At 44.4% G+C, this 14,483-nt stretch overlaps 2 protein-coding genes across 5 annotated transcripts in view; one reads left to right on the top strand and one right to left on the bottom strand.

Moving 5' to 3' along the window:
* The window catches only part of RABGAP1 (RAB GTPase activating protein 1), a 189,824-nt gene that overhangs the window by 127,632 nt on the left and 47,709 nt on the right, over window positions 1-14,483 (bottom strand). The gene's annotated exons all lie outside the window — the stretch shown is intronic.
* RC3H2 (ring finger and CCCH-type domains 2) overlaps window positions 1-14,483 on the top strand; it is a 48,635-nt gene that overhangs the window by 2,288 nt on the left and 31,864 nt on the right. For 2 of the 3 annotated variants that reach the window (XM_081179655.1, XM_081179657.1), the window contains exons 2-4: window positions 5,353-5,571; window positions 11,928-12,225; window positions 14,154-14,271. In XM_081179655.1, coding sequence (XP_081035781.1) covers window positions 11,995-12,225; window positions 14,154-14,271 — 349 coding nt within the window. In that variant the 5' untranslated portion in view covers window positions 5,353-5,571; window positions 11,928-11,994. The remainder of the gene's footprint in view (window positions 1-5,352; window positions 5,572-11,927; window positions 12,226-14,153; window positions 14,272-14,483) is intronic. The other variant, XM_081179656.1, reaches the window with a different exon arrangement.

A 14,483-nucleotide genomic window follows, 5' to 3' on the forward strand; every position in this document is an offset into this window, starting at 1 on the left:
AGCTCAAGAGATGCCAGCTATTTAGCTCAGCTTGCTGCAGCTGCTTAGAGATGGTCTGTGCCTTGAACCATCAAGGGGGCATAGTTGATTGAAATCAAGGGTTCTGAACACAATCATTACCATTTCTAGAGAGATAAAATAGTTATGGCAATGTTTATTATTATTATGTGACTTTGAGGGAAGCAGGCTTCTGAGCGGCACAATATTCTTCAGCAAGCAAGAGCTTTTAATCGCTACCTTTTGGAAGAGCTCTGCGTAATTCATAATTCTGTTATTTGCACCAGCAGTGGGGTGCCCAATAACCTTTGACTTTCTGAGCCATATCAGTTCCATCACAGGTGACTTTTCACAAGCTAGTGTTCAAGTAGAACAGCTGTCTTCCCATGTAGAAGGGAGCAGAGTTGGAGAAGTGAAATACATAACTATACGTATTTATTTAGATTTCAGCTCAAAGGAAGCAGTCCTCAAGGAAGTGGCCATAGCTTACTTGTAGAGCACATACCTTTGCATGCAGAAGGTCCCAGGTTCGGTCCCCAGCATATTCAGTTAGAAGGATTAGATAGCAAGTGAAGGAGAAAGATCCTTCTCTGACTGAAACCCTGGAGAGCTCCAGTCAGTCTGTCAATACTGGCTTGTGTGGACAGATAGTCTGGCAGTTCCCCATCTTAGTTTTATTGATTCTTTTTTATTCCCCCTCCTTTTTTTGACATGTATTTGTACGTTTCTAAAATAAAGTTGGCACCATTTTAATAAAAAAATTAAAAATCATTTAATAAGAATTTAAAAATCAATACAAAAAGTGTTACTAATGTTTTTATGTTAATGCTAATGTGACTATTTTCATTTAAAATTTGTTTGGTTCAAGCAAAGTTATAAATGGAAGTAGCAGGGTGGTGCTTTGGTGTGCCTTGAGCTGCTCCTCTTTTTGTGGAATAAATTGAATTATCTGTTCACAGAAGTGGCAATTTTTTGGTTTCTAGGAGGTTGCATCCATTCTGTGTCCTGTTCTATACCACTTGCCGGCTGCATTTGTATGTCATGATAAACAAGTCTTTCCCAGCCCTGTGCCAAGCAGATGTTTTTTATCATTTACTTACTTACTTATTTGCATTTTGCTTCCTGCAAAGAAGTTCTGAAGAAACCCATATAAAATACTGTATTTAAAAATTACACTGAAGCATTCACCCACAAAAATAAGTCAGAATACAAAACCACTCTTCCCCATTCAGCAGCAGGGTAAGCACCAGTTTCTACTAGAAAAACCCCAAAAGACCCAAGACAGTATCAGTGCTTAAATACATGGGAGAATAAGAACGTCTTCCCCTAGTGCCATAAAAATAACAGTGTTGGTGACGGGCAGATTGCAGGGTTGGGGGCCAGCTACCACTGGAAAGGCCTGTTCTCTCACTGCAAACCTCTTTTGGAGGTGGTGTGCTAAGAAGGACCTGAGATCATTGTCATGGGGTCTAGGTAGGCTCGTAGGTAGAAAGATGGTCCAGGCTCCCACTCAAATGCTTATGTGTGAGTAAGAAAATAAGCTTCGTTCAAGGCTTGCAATGGTACACGTCAGGCTACGTTAACAGATTGTATAGCTAAAGAGTTAAAAAATGACATCAGGGGTCCAAGACCAGGCAGTAGCTTTGAAGACATTACAACTGGTCATGCCCCCCCCCCTTTAAAGGTGAGACGCAGCACACTCATAATACTCTCTAAGAGACTTGTGCACTTCAAGGAACATGTTTCTTCCAGGGGTGTGGGTCTGCTGCAATGGCAGAAGCAGTGCCAAGTTCTTTGTGACCGGTCAGGGGCCATCTTCTGGTTCTTCCAACCTCCTCTCTTGGCTTTTTAGCACCCTTCCCCATTGGGCTAGCTGGTCGTAGTCAATAATTTTGCAGAAGCATCAGTTTCTAAACTATCTTCAAAGGCCGCTCAACATATAATGCAGTAATCTAACTAGAGGTTACTAGAGCATAGACCACCAAAGCCAGACTATCCTAATCCAGATGGAGTTGCAGCTGGGCCACCAGACAGGGCAAAGAGATGGCGCTCTGCACCATGCAAGCCACTTGTGTCTGCAGTGACACTGATGGATCCAATAGTACCCCCAAGCTGAGTACCTGCTCCTTCAGGAGACGTGCGATCCCATCCTAACAGGTTACACACACACACACCCTGTACAGACTGAGGAACTGCCCACTAACAGTGTCTCTGCCTTAACTGGATTGGAGTACTGATGACACACTCCCAAACTCTGGATGTCTCCATTCAGCAGCATGATGTAGAATAGAATGGGGGATAAAACTGAACATTGCAGAAACCTGCATTGGAGATTCCATGGGACCAAACAATACGCCCCTCCCCAGACACCACCTTCTGGAGCACCACCCATTTTTAACTCTAAAAGGATAGCAAGATGGATGGTATCAAAAGCCACTGAGAGGACAATCAACAGGGTGACACTCCCATCTCTCCCGGCGTAGGTCATCATATTGGCAGTTTTTCTGCCAAGAGCAGGAACAAACTCCAATAGAAATGGTCCAGAAAATCAGTCCCATCCAAGATTGTCTTTTGCTGGTTAGTGACCGCACACTTGAGAACCTTGCACAAGAAAGGGACAGGAGTGACTCTTCTATTTTGTCCATATCGTTTGGGTCCAGGGAATGTTGACCAGGAGTGACCTTAACACCACCTATCTCAAGTTGCCTGGGACTGCTCCATATTGCAACGAGGCATTCATCCCTCCCCTCCCTGCCTAACAAGCCCCGCCTCCATAGATTTTACCAGCTTTGAGGGGCAAGAGCAAGAAGTCAAGTGATCCACCAACACATTGTCCACAACCTCAAGCCATGTCAGCTAGAATTCGTCCAACAAAACTGGCCCAGACAGTACTCTGGGTACCTCTTGAGACTGACTTGCTACAATAGTGGAGCCCAAGTCCTGGCAGATACAATTTTATCCTTAAAATGTCTTGCAAACAAGACATAGCAGGATGCTGTGGGTTCCAAAAACTCATTTAGGCCAATTTGTTAAATGCAACAGAATAGCTCCGCTGGACAGCATATAAAGGATGCAATGGAAGAAGCAAAGAAACACTCTTTCCCTCCTTCACTGCTACTAAGCAGACTCAATAATAAATGAATACTAGTTCAGTTGCATTTGTCTGGAGTTTTCCTCCACACATTCAAGCCATCTCCCAACCTGCTTGAGCACCCTCTACTCCCTGGTGTACCACAGAGCTATCTGGGCTTTATCAAGTAGGAGTGATCCTGGGTCACCTCTCCACTCCATGGGACTTAAACAGGAGCATCAGTTCTATCAGCTGGGGAGGTAGGAGCCCCAACTGTTTGGTAATCTGTTTGACTCAGCCTCTGGAAGTAGTAGTAGTTGTTGTTGGCATCTTTCTGTCAGAGTGGGCCATCCTAACTGATACCCTTCCTCCACATAGAGAAAAGGACAGTGACAGCCTGAATCTCACCAGGGGGGTGACTTGATCATGAAAAGGGAATGTTGATAATATCCTCCACTCTCAGATCACCCTCTTTCTGTCCTGTCCAGAGCATGTCCAGCTGTAAGCATTGGACCAATGACATGTTCGGAAGGCCCCATCTTTGTTGTGATAGGCATGAAGTACTCAGCTGCCCCAGATCCAGCATGAATATTGAAATCCCCCATGACCAACAGCTCAGTGGTTCACGGTATAGAGACTGCCTATGTCAGCTCAAGCAGGAAGACAACTGGGCATTATACCAGCAGCCTCCTAACATGTCCTCTACACACGGAACTTGAATTTGGTCATGTGGTAAGCTTAGAAAGAGAGTATCACAGGACACACACCCCAAGCCCCCCCCCCCACTCATGCTACCCTGAATACCCAGGTTGGCAAAAAATACCCAGCTGGGAAAAACCCAACTCCTTGCTGCTCATCTGCCCAGGTTTCACTTACACAAGTCAGATCAGCATCCTCATCCACAGTCATTGTGGATGGAGGAGATTTTATTTAAAACAAACCAACAGCACCTGCAGGTTCAAGGACTGGATGACAGAGCACACAGTGTACCCTCAGTTAGGGGAGGGTCCAGCATGCAGCACAGCCAATAACGTGCTGTGCAGTATTTGCTTCCCTCCACCCCACTATACAGTCATACCTCATGTTATGTTTGCTTCAGGTTGAGCGTTTTCAGGTTGCGTGCCATGACGATCCAGAAGTACCGGAATGGCTTACTTCCGGGTTTCGCTGCTCCCGCATGTGCAGACATGCAAAATGACGTCACACGCATGCGCGGAAGCGGTGAATTGCGACCTGCGCACGTGCAGACGCTGGTTGCGTTCTGCTCATGTTGCAAACGGGCCTCCGGAACGGATCCTGTTCGCAACCAGAGGTACCACTGTACTTCCTCCAGACCTCTACTGCACCTCCCACAGGCAGCATGGCTAGGGAGGGTGAAAGTTGCACCTTCCGCATGCTTCAGGCTACTAGGCTGGGGAAGGCTACATTAAACTACTGTTTATCATTAAGAGAATAAACCTAGGCAAATCACAAGCTCACTCCCTCCCCTTTTCCTGCAGTGCTGTTATAAGGAGGTGATCCAAAGCTTTCACTTTCATTCTTTGTTAACCACAGCTTGTTATTCCATGCAAGGCTGACAGGCTGCATTCACAGGTTGTGGTAAACCATAGTTAATGGCTTGCCGTGAAGGTGTAGATGGCTCCCACTTTGCTCAAGCCAAAGTTTGTATTCATGAACAAGCCACAATCCCTGCTTCAGATGTAGCACCAGGCCATGGATTATAGTTTGTTGCTCCCATTCATGTAGTGAGCACAGCAGGAGTGATCTCCATGTCCACAGTAATCCATAAACTATGATATACTATGGCCTGGACCAATCTATATTTCATGTGAACTATGGTTTAAATTTCAGTCCATGGGCATGAAGCAGGGTTGCTTAAACAAACCATAGTTAATATTAACCACAGTTTGGGCATTTGGACATAGCACCAATCTGTGATTAAGGAAGAAAAATGGAAGCAGAAGCTTTTGATCTCCTTGACCAGCATAGCAGCACCACAGGGGAGTGGGGTACACTAGCCCCAAGGAAAACCTCGTTTGTTCCAATCACTATAAGTCATGGTTTAGCATGACACCCGAATGCAGCCATTCACTATATGAAACTCTTCTAATAGGGAGGCCTAGTTGTGGCTGGTGCTTCATTTCTACAGACAGCTTGTGTGATCTGGAAGTTTTGTCTGCTGGCCCCAGCAATGTGGGAGTAGGCAGGGGCTAATGAGACATGAAGGAATGGCATTCTGCACATGCTCAGGGTGTGTGTCTTCTTTATTTCTTCACATATTCCAGGACTGAGCCCTGGCTTGTGGCAGACATCATGCAATGTGCAGAAATAAGTGAGTCTGTTCTATCTAGAGAAGGTTTATTTAAGCTTCAAGTCATCACGTCTAAACGATGCAGGGTGCTATTATTGTGACTGCTGTTCTTCCCTGGGCTTTGACTATGACTCAGGTCTCTATCTGGCTGCTACAGAAGAAAACTGGTGTGTAAAAGACGGAAGTCCTCTCTGTAAGTAACTCCATGCGAATACCTTGTTGAGTGCAAGTAGTGAACTGACTGAGGTGCTCCAGCTCAATATAATTTTTGAATCCTCCCCTTTCTACAGACTAGACAAATTCATGTTTGGTTTAGATGGAAATTAGTGACTCTCGCCTCCCTGAAGACGCTGTGTAATTCTCACCAGTTGTAACTAGCCAAAGCATGGAGTTTGGTGCCACTGAAACCATGGCTTTGTTTTTAGTAACATTGTAATGCAGTTTAAACAACAATAACAACAACTATTTGAAAGTATGTCAAGTTGGTTTCAGTCAAGCTTAGTTTCAGAGAAATCTGCTTAAAATTGCACATAAACAAGCATCTCTCTAGCAATGTTCACTTAGAAGCAAGTGCCATTAATTTAAAAATAATTTATCCATAGTTATGATTGAGCTGTGAGGCGCTTGGTCTAAGGAAGCTGTGTTATTTATTTATTTTATTTAAAAGGCTAACCCTTCCCATCCTGAAGACCTGGGGAGATTGGGGAGGGGGTAGGGACAATAAATAAACCAATTTTGCTTGAAGCTTATCTGAAAGATTGCAAAACCCATGCAAAACTCTTTCAACTCATGTTGCTCCCAGCATCTTCTGTTATTTTGTCCCGTACATCTAATAAACAAAGGTATACTGGCTCTGACCATGGAGGTTTTGTTTAATTTTTAATGGCTAATAGTTGCTGGTATCCTCCTTCAGGACAGATTCACAGCGGATGTGTTTAACAGTTGCTACTGAGCACAGTTACAAAGGAGAAACCTCCACTGTTCTTTGTGATGCAGATCATAGAATCGCAGAATTATGGAATTGTAGAGTTGGAAGGGACCCTGGGGGTCATCTAGTCCAACCTCTGCAATGCAGGAATCTCAGCTCAAGCATCCATGACAGATGGCCATCCAAAAGCCTCTGCTTAAAAACCTCCAAGGAAGGAGAGCCCACCACCTCCTGAGGGAGACTGTTCCACTGTTGGAACAGCTCTTACTGTCATAAAGAATTTCTGTATGTTTAGTCAGAATCTCCTCTCTTGTCACTTGAAGCTATTGGTTCGAGTCCTACTCTCCATGGCAGGAGAAAACAAGCTTGCTGCCTCCTCCATGTGACAGCCCTTAAGATATTTGAAGATGGCTATCCTATCTCCTCTCAGTCTCCTCTTTTCAAGACTAAACATACCCAGCTCCTTCAACTGTTCCTCATAAGGCTTGGTTTACAGACTCTTGATCATCCTGGTTGCCCTCCTCTGCACACCTTCCAGCTTGTCAACATCCTTCTTAAATTGTGGTGCCCAGAATTGGACACAGGATTCCCAGTATGGTCTGGCCAAGGCAGAATAGAGTGGTACTGTTACTTCCCTTGATCTGGACACTAGACTTCTGTTGATGCAGCTGAGAATAGCATTAGCTGTTTCGCTGCTGCATCACACAGTTGACTTATGTTAAGCTTGTGCGTTACTAAGACCCCTAAGTTATTTTCACATGTATTGCTAGTTAGTCAGGTGTCCCCCGTCCTATATTTGTGCATCTGGTTCTTCCTGCCCAAGTGCAGGATCTTACTTCTGTCCCTATTGAAATCCATTTTGTTAGCCTGGGCCCTGTTCTCCAATACGCTGAGGTCATTTTGAATTCTGGTTCTGCCTTCTGCGTCATTAGCTACCCCTTCCAGTTTGGTGCCATCTGCAAAGTGGATGAGCATTCCCTCAGCTCCTTCATCCAAGTCGTTTATAAAGATGTCAAACAACAATGGGCCCAGGACAGAACCCTGCAGCACCCCACTTGTCATTTTTCCCCAGGTTGACAAGGAACCATTAGTGAGAACTCTTTGGGTTCGGTCAGGCAACCAGCTAAAAATCCACCTCATTCAACCCACATTTTATCATCTTCCTCACAAGAATATCATGGGGGACTTTGTAAAAGAAAAAAGCGCCTTACAGAACTGAATTATTTAATTATTTCCCAGCGCTGTGCATATACATGGTCACTTGTGAGTTGATCACGCGTGGGGGGGGGAACACCTGTACATGTTACATCAGCAAAAGCAGCACAGAAATCAGAAGTTGGAAGAATCAGAAATAATAAGCCTTCCAAATGTTAATAGTCTGAGTGCAGATAAGAACACTGTGTATCAAGCATATCCTGTTGCTTAAGGGCATTAGATAGCTGAGGTTCCAAACAGAATTTTTAAACAGATGGTTGTAATTAAAGTGTATGCAAAAAAGCAAGTCTTAATCAGCAGCATTCTAGTAAGCACTTTAATGTGTTGCTACTAATTAGATTGTTGCACAGCCAAAGCCCAAGTGAGATATGAAATCAGAAACTGAGGAATTCAGGTGCAATTCAGATTTGCCCACTATGCAGAAGTGATTTACTGTCTTCCTTGTTCACCTTCACGAGAATCTAATGTGGCTGCATATTTTCATTCCTGTTTTTCAGCTGCATAACAAGGTCCAAGCCCTGACTCTTTGAATCTACCCCAGTTGGTGGGTTGAATGATGACCCAGTGGTTCTTTGCAAGTGCCAGCATCAGGGTTTGACATGGCTGGGGCCCTGCCAAGGCCTGTTCCTCAACAGGGACTACCACTGCCGGCCCTTGAGCCTTCTGGCGCTGCTGTTGCTGTTCCTCCTGCCTGTGCACCTTGTGCCTCTGAACCAGGGTGCAGTGACAGGCGCAAGCAAGAGAACCAGCAGCCTCTTCCTGGCAGGCAATGTGTATTGGGCCTGGAAGAGGAAGATACGACCATGGGCATCAGCAACAGAAGCAAGGCAAGCATTAGCCTGCTGAAGACATCTAGCCCAAAGCTGTCATCTTCACCAACTCCCCCCTTCTGCCTGGAGCTATCTTGGGCTCCTGGCAAAGGTAGCAAAAATAAGGGTCTTCTGATAAAGCTGCCCATATTTATTTTAAAACTTAGGGTTGTACCCAGGACAGTCTTACTGAGAGCAGATCCATTTAAATCAGTGGGCATGGCAAACTTAGGCTCATTAATTTAAATAGAACTACTCATAGTAGAGCTTGGTTGGATGCAACCTATTCATAGCCCATACTTTCACTGCATAAAGCTGTCCCAGAGCAGGTAGCAAAGAAAATGTGTTAAACCTCAATACATAATAAAACCAACAATACTAAAAATGCCAGCTGTAAATCATTCCTTATAACAGGGGTGGGGAACCTCCAGCCTGTAGGCCAATTTTAGCCCTCCAGAGGGTCCAATTTGGCCCACAAGGACTCCCCCCCCCAAAAAAAAAGCCCACCCACCCATCAGCTGGCACCAGAGGGATTGCAACCCCATCCAGAACAGGCAATATGTATAATTCCTAGACCCAGCAACTGCTCATCTATAGTGCCTGTCTTGTTGGGAGTCAGTCTCTGCTTGCTAGCCCTCACCCTGCCCATCATCACAGCCAGACAACCATTGCATGTTACTGAGAGGCAGATTGCTGTGAGATTGCTGATGCCCATCACAAGCAGCCAGTTTAGTGGTTTTCCACCTTGTAGTACCTGAAAGTCAAGGCCTGCCCACTGTGGGTGGGGCTGCTTCCCATTTCAGTTTTGATGTGCAGCTCTCAATTTGGCAGCCAGGATGTGGCTTGTGAGAATGTTGAAATAGCTCTACTTCAAGTTTCAGGGCCTTCTTGGTATCCATTCTTTGTGCATTCCCATCCTAACAAAATTAAAATGCTGGAGTTGAACTTGCCCAGGCTGTGTAAATCATGCAAATTCCCTTATTTTACATAATTCATTCTAGTTTTGCTGACCATAGGGATGGGCACCAATGCCCTACTGCTGTTCATTAGGCTTCTATGATTCAGCAACAGGGATTGCCTACACTTTTAAGCATTTCTTCATGAACTTAAAGGCTAGAAACTTAACTTAGGAGTTGGGTAGCAAAAACAGATGCTCAGGAAGCCACTCCTAACATCGCATTCTGTGCTCTTTCTCCCCACTCCCATGCTTCCACGTAATCCCAGCGTGCCCACAGCTCTGACTCTGCCAAATAGAAAAAGCTTTGTGAACAAACAAACAAACAAACAAACAAACAAACAAACAAACAAACAGGGATTGCATCTCCCAAACCTGAGGTGTTACAAAGGACAGGTTGGTTAAATGTGCTTGCCCGCAGTTCCCAAAGAGTTGGACTGTGCCTGTGTGTTATAATTGCATTATCTAAGTGTTGTCGTCCTGATCCCAACGGCTGTGGATGTGGATGTTACTGCGTTGAAAGCTGGGAGTTTGGCAGGATTAGAGACACCCGGGGCATTAGATGCCAAACACCTGTTGGCTAACCTAGCTGTGTCATGTAAAATCACCTGCAAAAGTGCCCCCCCCCCCTTATTCCATCTGAGCTTGGAGGTACGTTATCTTTATTTTAACAGCCTACCTCTTCCCTGGTGGAGAGAGAGAGAGAGGACTTTCTCAGTGGCTGTAACCAGATTGTGGAACTTGTTTCCAAAGGAGGCTAGGCTGTGCCCCTACCTTCTTTGCTTTTGCCAGTAGGCTGAAAGTGTTTTGTTTAGCCCATTCACTGACTGTTGTGGCAGGGTCTTTTGAGGTTAGCATACCCTTCAACATCTCTCCAATGGAAATAGGGACATCCTATTCCATCATCATCATCATCTTTTTATTATTTACAGTGATGGGGGGAAAGTATACGATCACCTGCTAAATTTGCCCGTTTGCCCTCTGATGAAGAAATGGCCAGTCCATAATTTTAATGGTAGGTTTATTTTAGCTGTGAGAGGCAGAATACCATTAAACCTACCATTAAAATTATGGACTGGCCATTTCTTCATCAGAGGGCAGACGGGCAAATTTAGCAGGGGATCATATACTTTCCCCCCTCACTGTATATCCTGCCCATATGACAGAGTTGCCCCAACTACTGTAGGCGACTTCCAACATATATACAAAGATAATAAAACAATAAACATTTTAAAACTTCCCTATACAGGACTGTCTTCAGGTGTCTTCTAAAGGTTGTATAGCTACTTATCTCCTTGGCTCAGGGGTTGCATAACTCTGTATCCTACAACACTTCTCTGATGAAAATAGGGACATATTAAGGAAAAGTGGGGCATTCCAGGATCACATCAGCTTCAGTAAATCTGGGACTGTCCCTGGAAAATAGGGACATTTGGAAAGTGTGGCGTAGTGTTGGGGGGGGGTGTTATTCCATTTGTAGGCTCAAAAGACAAGGCTTGTGTAGCAAATAGTGAGTTCAGATGGGTATGTGCAGCCAGATAATTGCCTAATTGCCAAGTAGTTTGTTTGCAACTCAGGCTAAGCCACTGAGGGACAGAAACAATGCTATACAGTCATACCTTGGAAGTTGAACGGAAATCTGTTCCGGAAGTCCGTTCGACTTCCAAAACGTTCGGAAACCAAAGCATGGCTTCTGATTGGCTGCAGGAAGTTCCTGCAGATAATCGGAAGCAGTGGAAGCCCCATCGGACGTTCCCCTTCCAAAAATATTTCGCAAACTGGAACAGTCACTTCCGGGGTTGCGGCGTTTGGCAGCCAAAACATTCGAGACCTAAGCTGTTCAAAAACCAAGGTACGGCTATATTTGTTTTCTTCCTTCTCAACACTGAGGCATTCATGTGCTTTTGTAGCTGATCTAAGATATATGTATGCCATCTTAACCTGTCTGCTGTTTGCCACTGAGCAAGAATGTCAACCTGCACCCCCATGCCAGTGTAGCATCCTAGGTAGTGGACAGCTGTGTGTTTTGCTTTTTGTTTTTAAATGACCAATCCCAACCTTTTCTGCAGCTTGAAAAAGCAAAGGAATGTACATATGTCTCTATTCAAAAATGCCTTTGTATATTTTATTTGATACAATATTTGTATTCCACTTTTCCAACAACAAATGTTGAACTCAAAGCAGTTCACAATATTCACAATAGCATAAAAAGCAAACACTGCAATCATCATAATATCAAACAAAATAGTGTATAAATAAAGCAAACAGCAGCAACAGGGTCATCAATGCAATTAATACAATTCAGTAAAGTCATAGTAACTCATAGTGTTGCCATGATACTTTCTAATCACATGGAACCTTACTCCAGAACAAAAAAAAATGGATTAGCTGTGGCCTCTTAGTTATCAAATGCACTGTTTTTGACACTGCAATGGATGGGAAGCTCTTCACTGTACATGAACTGTAGACACTTACATGTAACTATATATTTACAAAACCATTTGGGGTGGGTGGGTAAGGTCATTGTGTCAGTGGTGGCTGGTGATCAGCTTTGGATATAGCTGGAGAAAAATATTTATTTGTTTGTTTATTTATTTATTTATTTATTTATTTATTTATTTATTTATTTGCTTGCTTCACAGCCGCCAGAGCCCTGGACAAGAGACAGCATGTTTTGCTAGCTATCTGACTGAGTGCCTGGCTTTCACGATGCCTGTGCAGGCGGCTCAGTGGACAGAGTTCCTGTCCTGCCCAATCTGCTACAACGAATTCGACGAGAATGTGCACAAGCCCATCAGCTTAGGCTGCTCACACACGGTCTGCAAGACCTGCTTGAATAAGCTTCACCGCAAGGCCTGCCCTTTTGACCAGACAGCCATCAACACTGACATTGATGTGCTTCCTGTAAACTTTGCACTTCTCCAATTAGTTGGAGCCCAGGTAAAGGAAAGGAGCTTGTTTTGGTTAGAATTTATACCTCTCAAAATAATAATAATGATCTGATCTGATCCTCCTGTGAATTTTTACTTGTGTACAGGAGCTGAAAAAACACACTGGGAGTTCAAATACCTTAACTGGAAATAGATGGAGAAGGGAATCTCTCTCTTTTTTTCAGCTGTTCTTTGCATAAGGCAAGCAGATGCTGGGGACAGTGGAGGCAGCCTCCTTGCTGGTGCTCCTAACCCCCATTTTCTGGCCATTCCCCTTGGTCGAGGGGCAGCACTGTACATGCTCCATGGCATATACTGGCCCTCCTGAGCCAGCTTGTTGCCACAGGGGAGGAAGGGGAGAATAGGTTTGGGATGGGTGTTCATCCGTATGCAGATGATGCCAAGCTCTACCTCTCTGTATACCTGAAGGAGTGTTTCCATTCCCATCATTCAGCCCGGACACTCAGGTCCAGCTCCGAGGCCCCTCTGGCAGTTCCCTCACTGTGAAAAGTGAGGTTACAGGGAACCAGGCAGAGGGCCTTCTTGGCAGTGGCACCCGCCCTGTGGAACGCCCTCCCATCAGATGTCAAGGAAATAAACAGCTATCTGACTTTTAGAAGACATCTGAAGGCAGCCATGTTTAGGGACATTTTTAATGTTTGATGTTTTATCGTGTTTTTAATATTCTGTTGGAAGCCGCCCAGAGTGGCTGGGGAAACCCAGCCAGATGGGCAGGGTATAAATAATAAATTATTATTATATTATTATAATTATGTGGGCAAGCCCTGTGCCACAAAGTTTGATTATAGTTGGGGATGGGGATTAAAGTTGACAAGCCAAAGGCCAGGCAGAAAAGGGGGGTCTGAAGGAGAAGAGAGAGAGGAGGCACCCTATACTTGTTAATTTCATAGGAACCTTGTTTGCATGTACTGCTAAGCCAAACCATGGCTTTCTGCAGAGGTGCAGGCTTCCAGAGAGGGAATGGTGGCTAATTTGCACCTCCAGTAATTTTGTTGCTGCGTTAAACTAAGCCATGGTTTGATTTAGCATGTTGTCTGAACCTGGGCTTGTGTTTTAGCTTGCCTGGAAAAATATTAGCATTATATGGAAACCGTGCCAGTATGTTTCCATTTAATAGTTCTGATACTGCATTGGTTTTATTCCTTCTGTTTCATTGGTCTTTTGTTTTTGTTGCCTTCTTTGCCTTCAGTTTCAGGCGAAGGGCTTATCTGCACTTACCTTTTGCCCCACTTTTTCCAAGTACAAGTCTGCGCTTAAAAGCTCCATGTCTGAGTGTGAGGATTTTTTTGCCTTGGAGCTTTCCCCCTGAAAACCCACTCTTTAATGCTCAAGCAGAGCAAACGTCAACTCAAGTTTTCTGCAAATTGCTGTTTGGTCTGATTGATCTTTAAAGAGCAGCTTTTCACAGGGAAAGCTCCAGAGGGGGAAAATGAGTGGGGGCGCTCTGACATGGAGCTTTAAAGTGCAGACCATGCCCGGAAAGAGCAGAAGAAAGGTAAGTGCGGATAAGCCCCAATAAAGGCTTTCCTCAAATAACAAAAGTGTTTAAATCACATTTTGATACATCAATATTTTGTTTCCGCACAAGCTGCATGCATTGTCTGCATGTACTTTTGTAAACCAAGAAAACCTTTAATAAAAAGTATTCACACACACACACACACACCCTAGTGGTATCTTAAAGACATGAAAGCTTATGCTAGGTCTGGGTCTAATCAAATAAGCAAGCATTGCTGCTTATTGTCAAGTCTGATTTTTAGTGGCAGCTCTTTGATCTTGCATAATTCCAGAATTAGGGTGCTTGTTGAGAAATGGTGCATAATTTCCTGCAGCATCACATTAATGGTGTGTATCTCTCTCCATTCTTTGATAACAAATTACATACTGCTTCTTCCTTTCTGCATTTGACCTTTACAGGCACCTGATCACCAGACCATCAAGCTAAGCAACTTAGGAGAGAACAAACACTATGAAGTGGCAAAGAAATGTGTTGAAGATCTGGCACTTTATTTGAAGCCACTAAGTGGAGGCAAGGGTAAGTTCCCCCATGAGGTAGTGAAAGAAGCCAGTCAAGCTGGTGTCCTTTTCAAATTGAAGGTTTTAAATACGAATCGCACATGGTGGGAAGTGGCCTTCGGCCACATCAGACTGCTTGTTCATCTTGTCAGGTTCCAGGACACCAGGAGGGCCCTTTTGGATCCCATTAAAGACCCACAAGCAAGGCATGAGCGCAATAGCCCTGTTCCA

The sequence above is a fragment of the Podarcis bocagei genome (assembly GCF_964188305.1).
Source record: "Podarcis bocagei genome assembly, chromosome: Z".
NCBI lineage: Eukaryota > Metazoa > Chordata > Lepidosauria > Squamata > Lacertidae > Podarcis > Podarcis bocagei.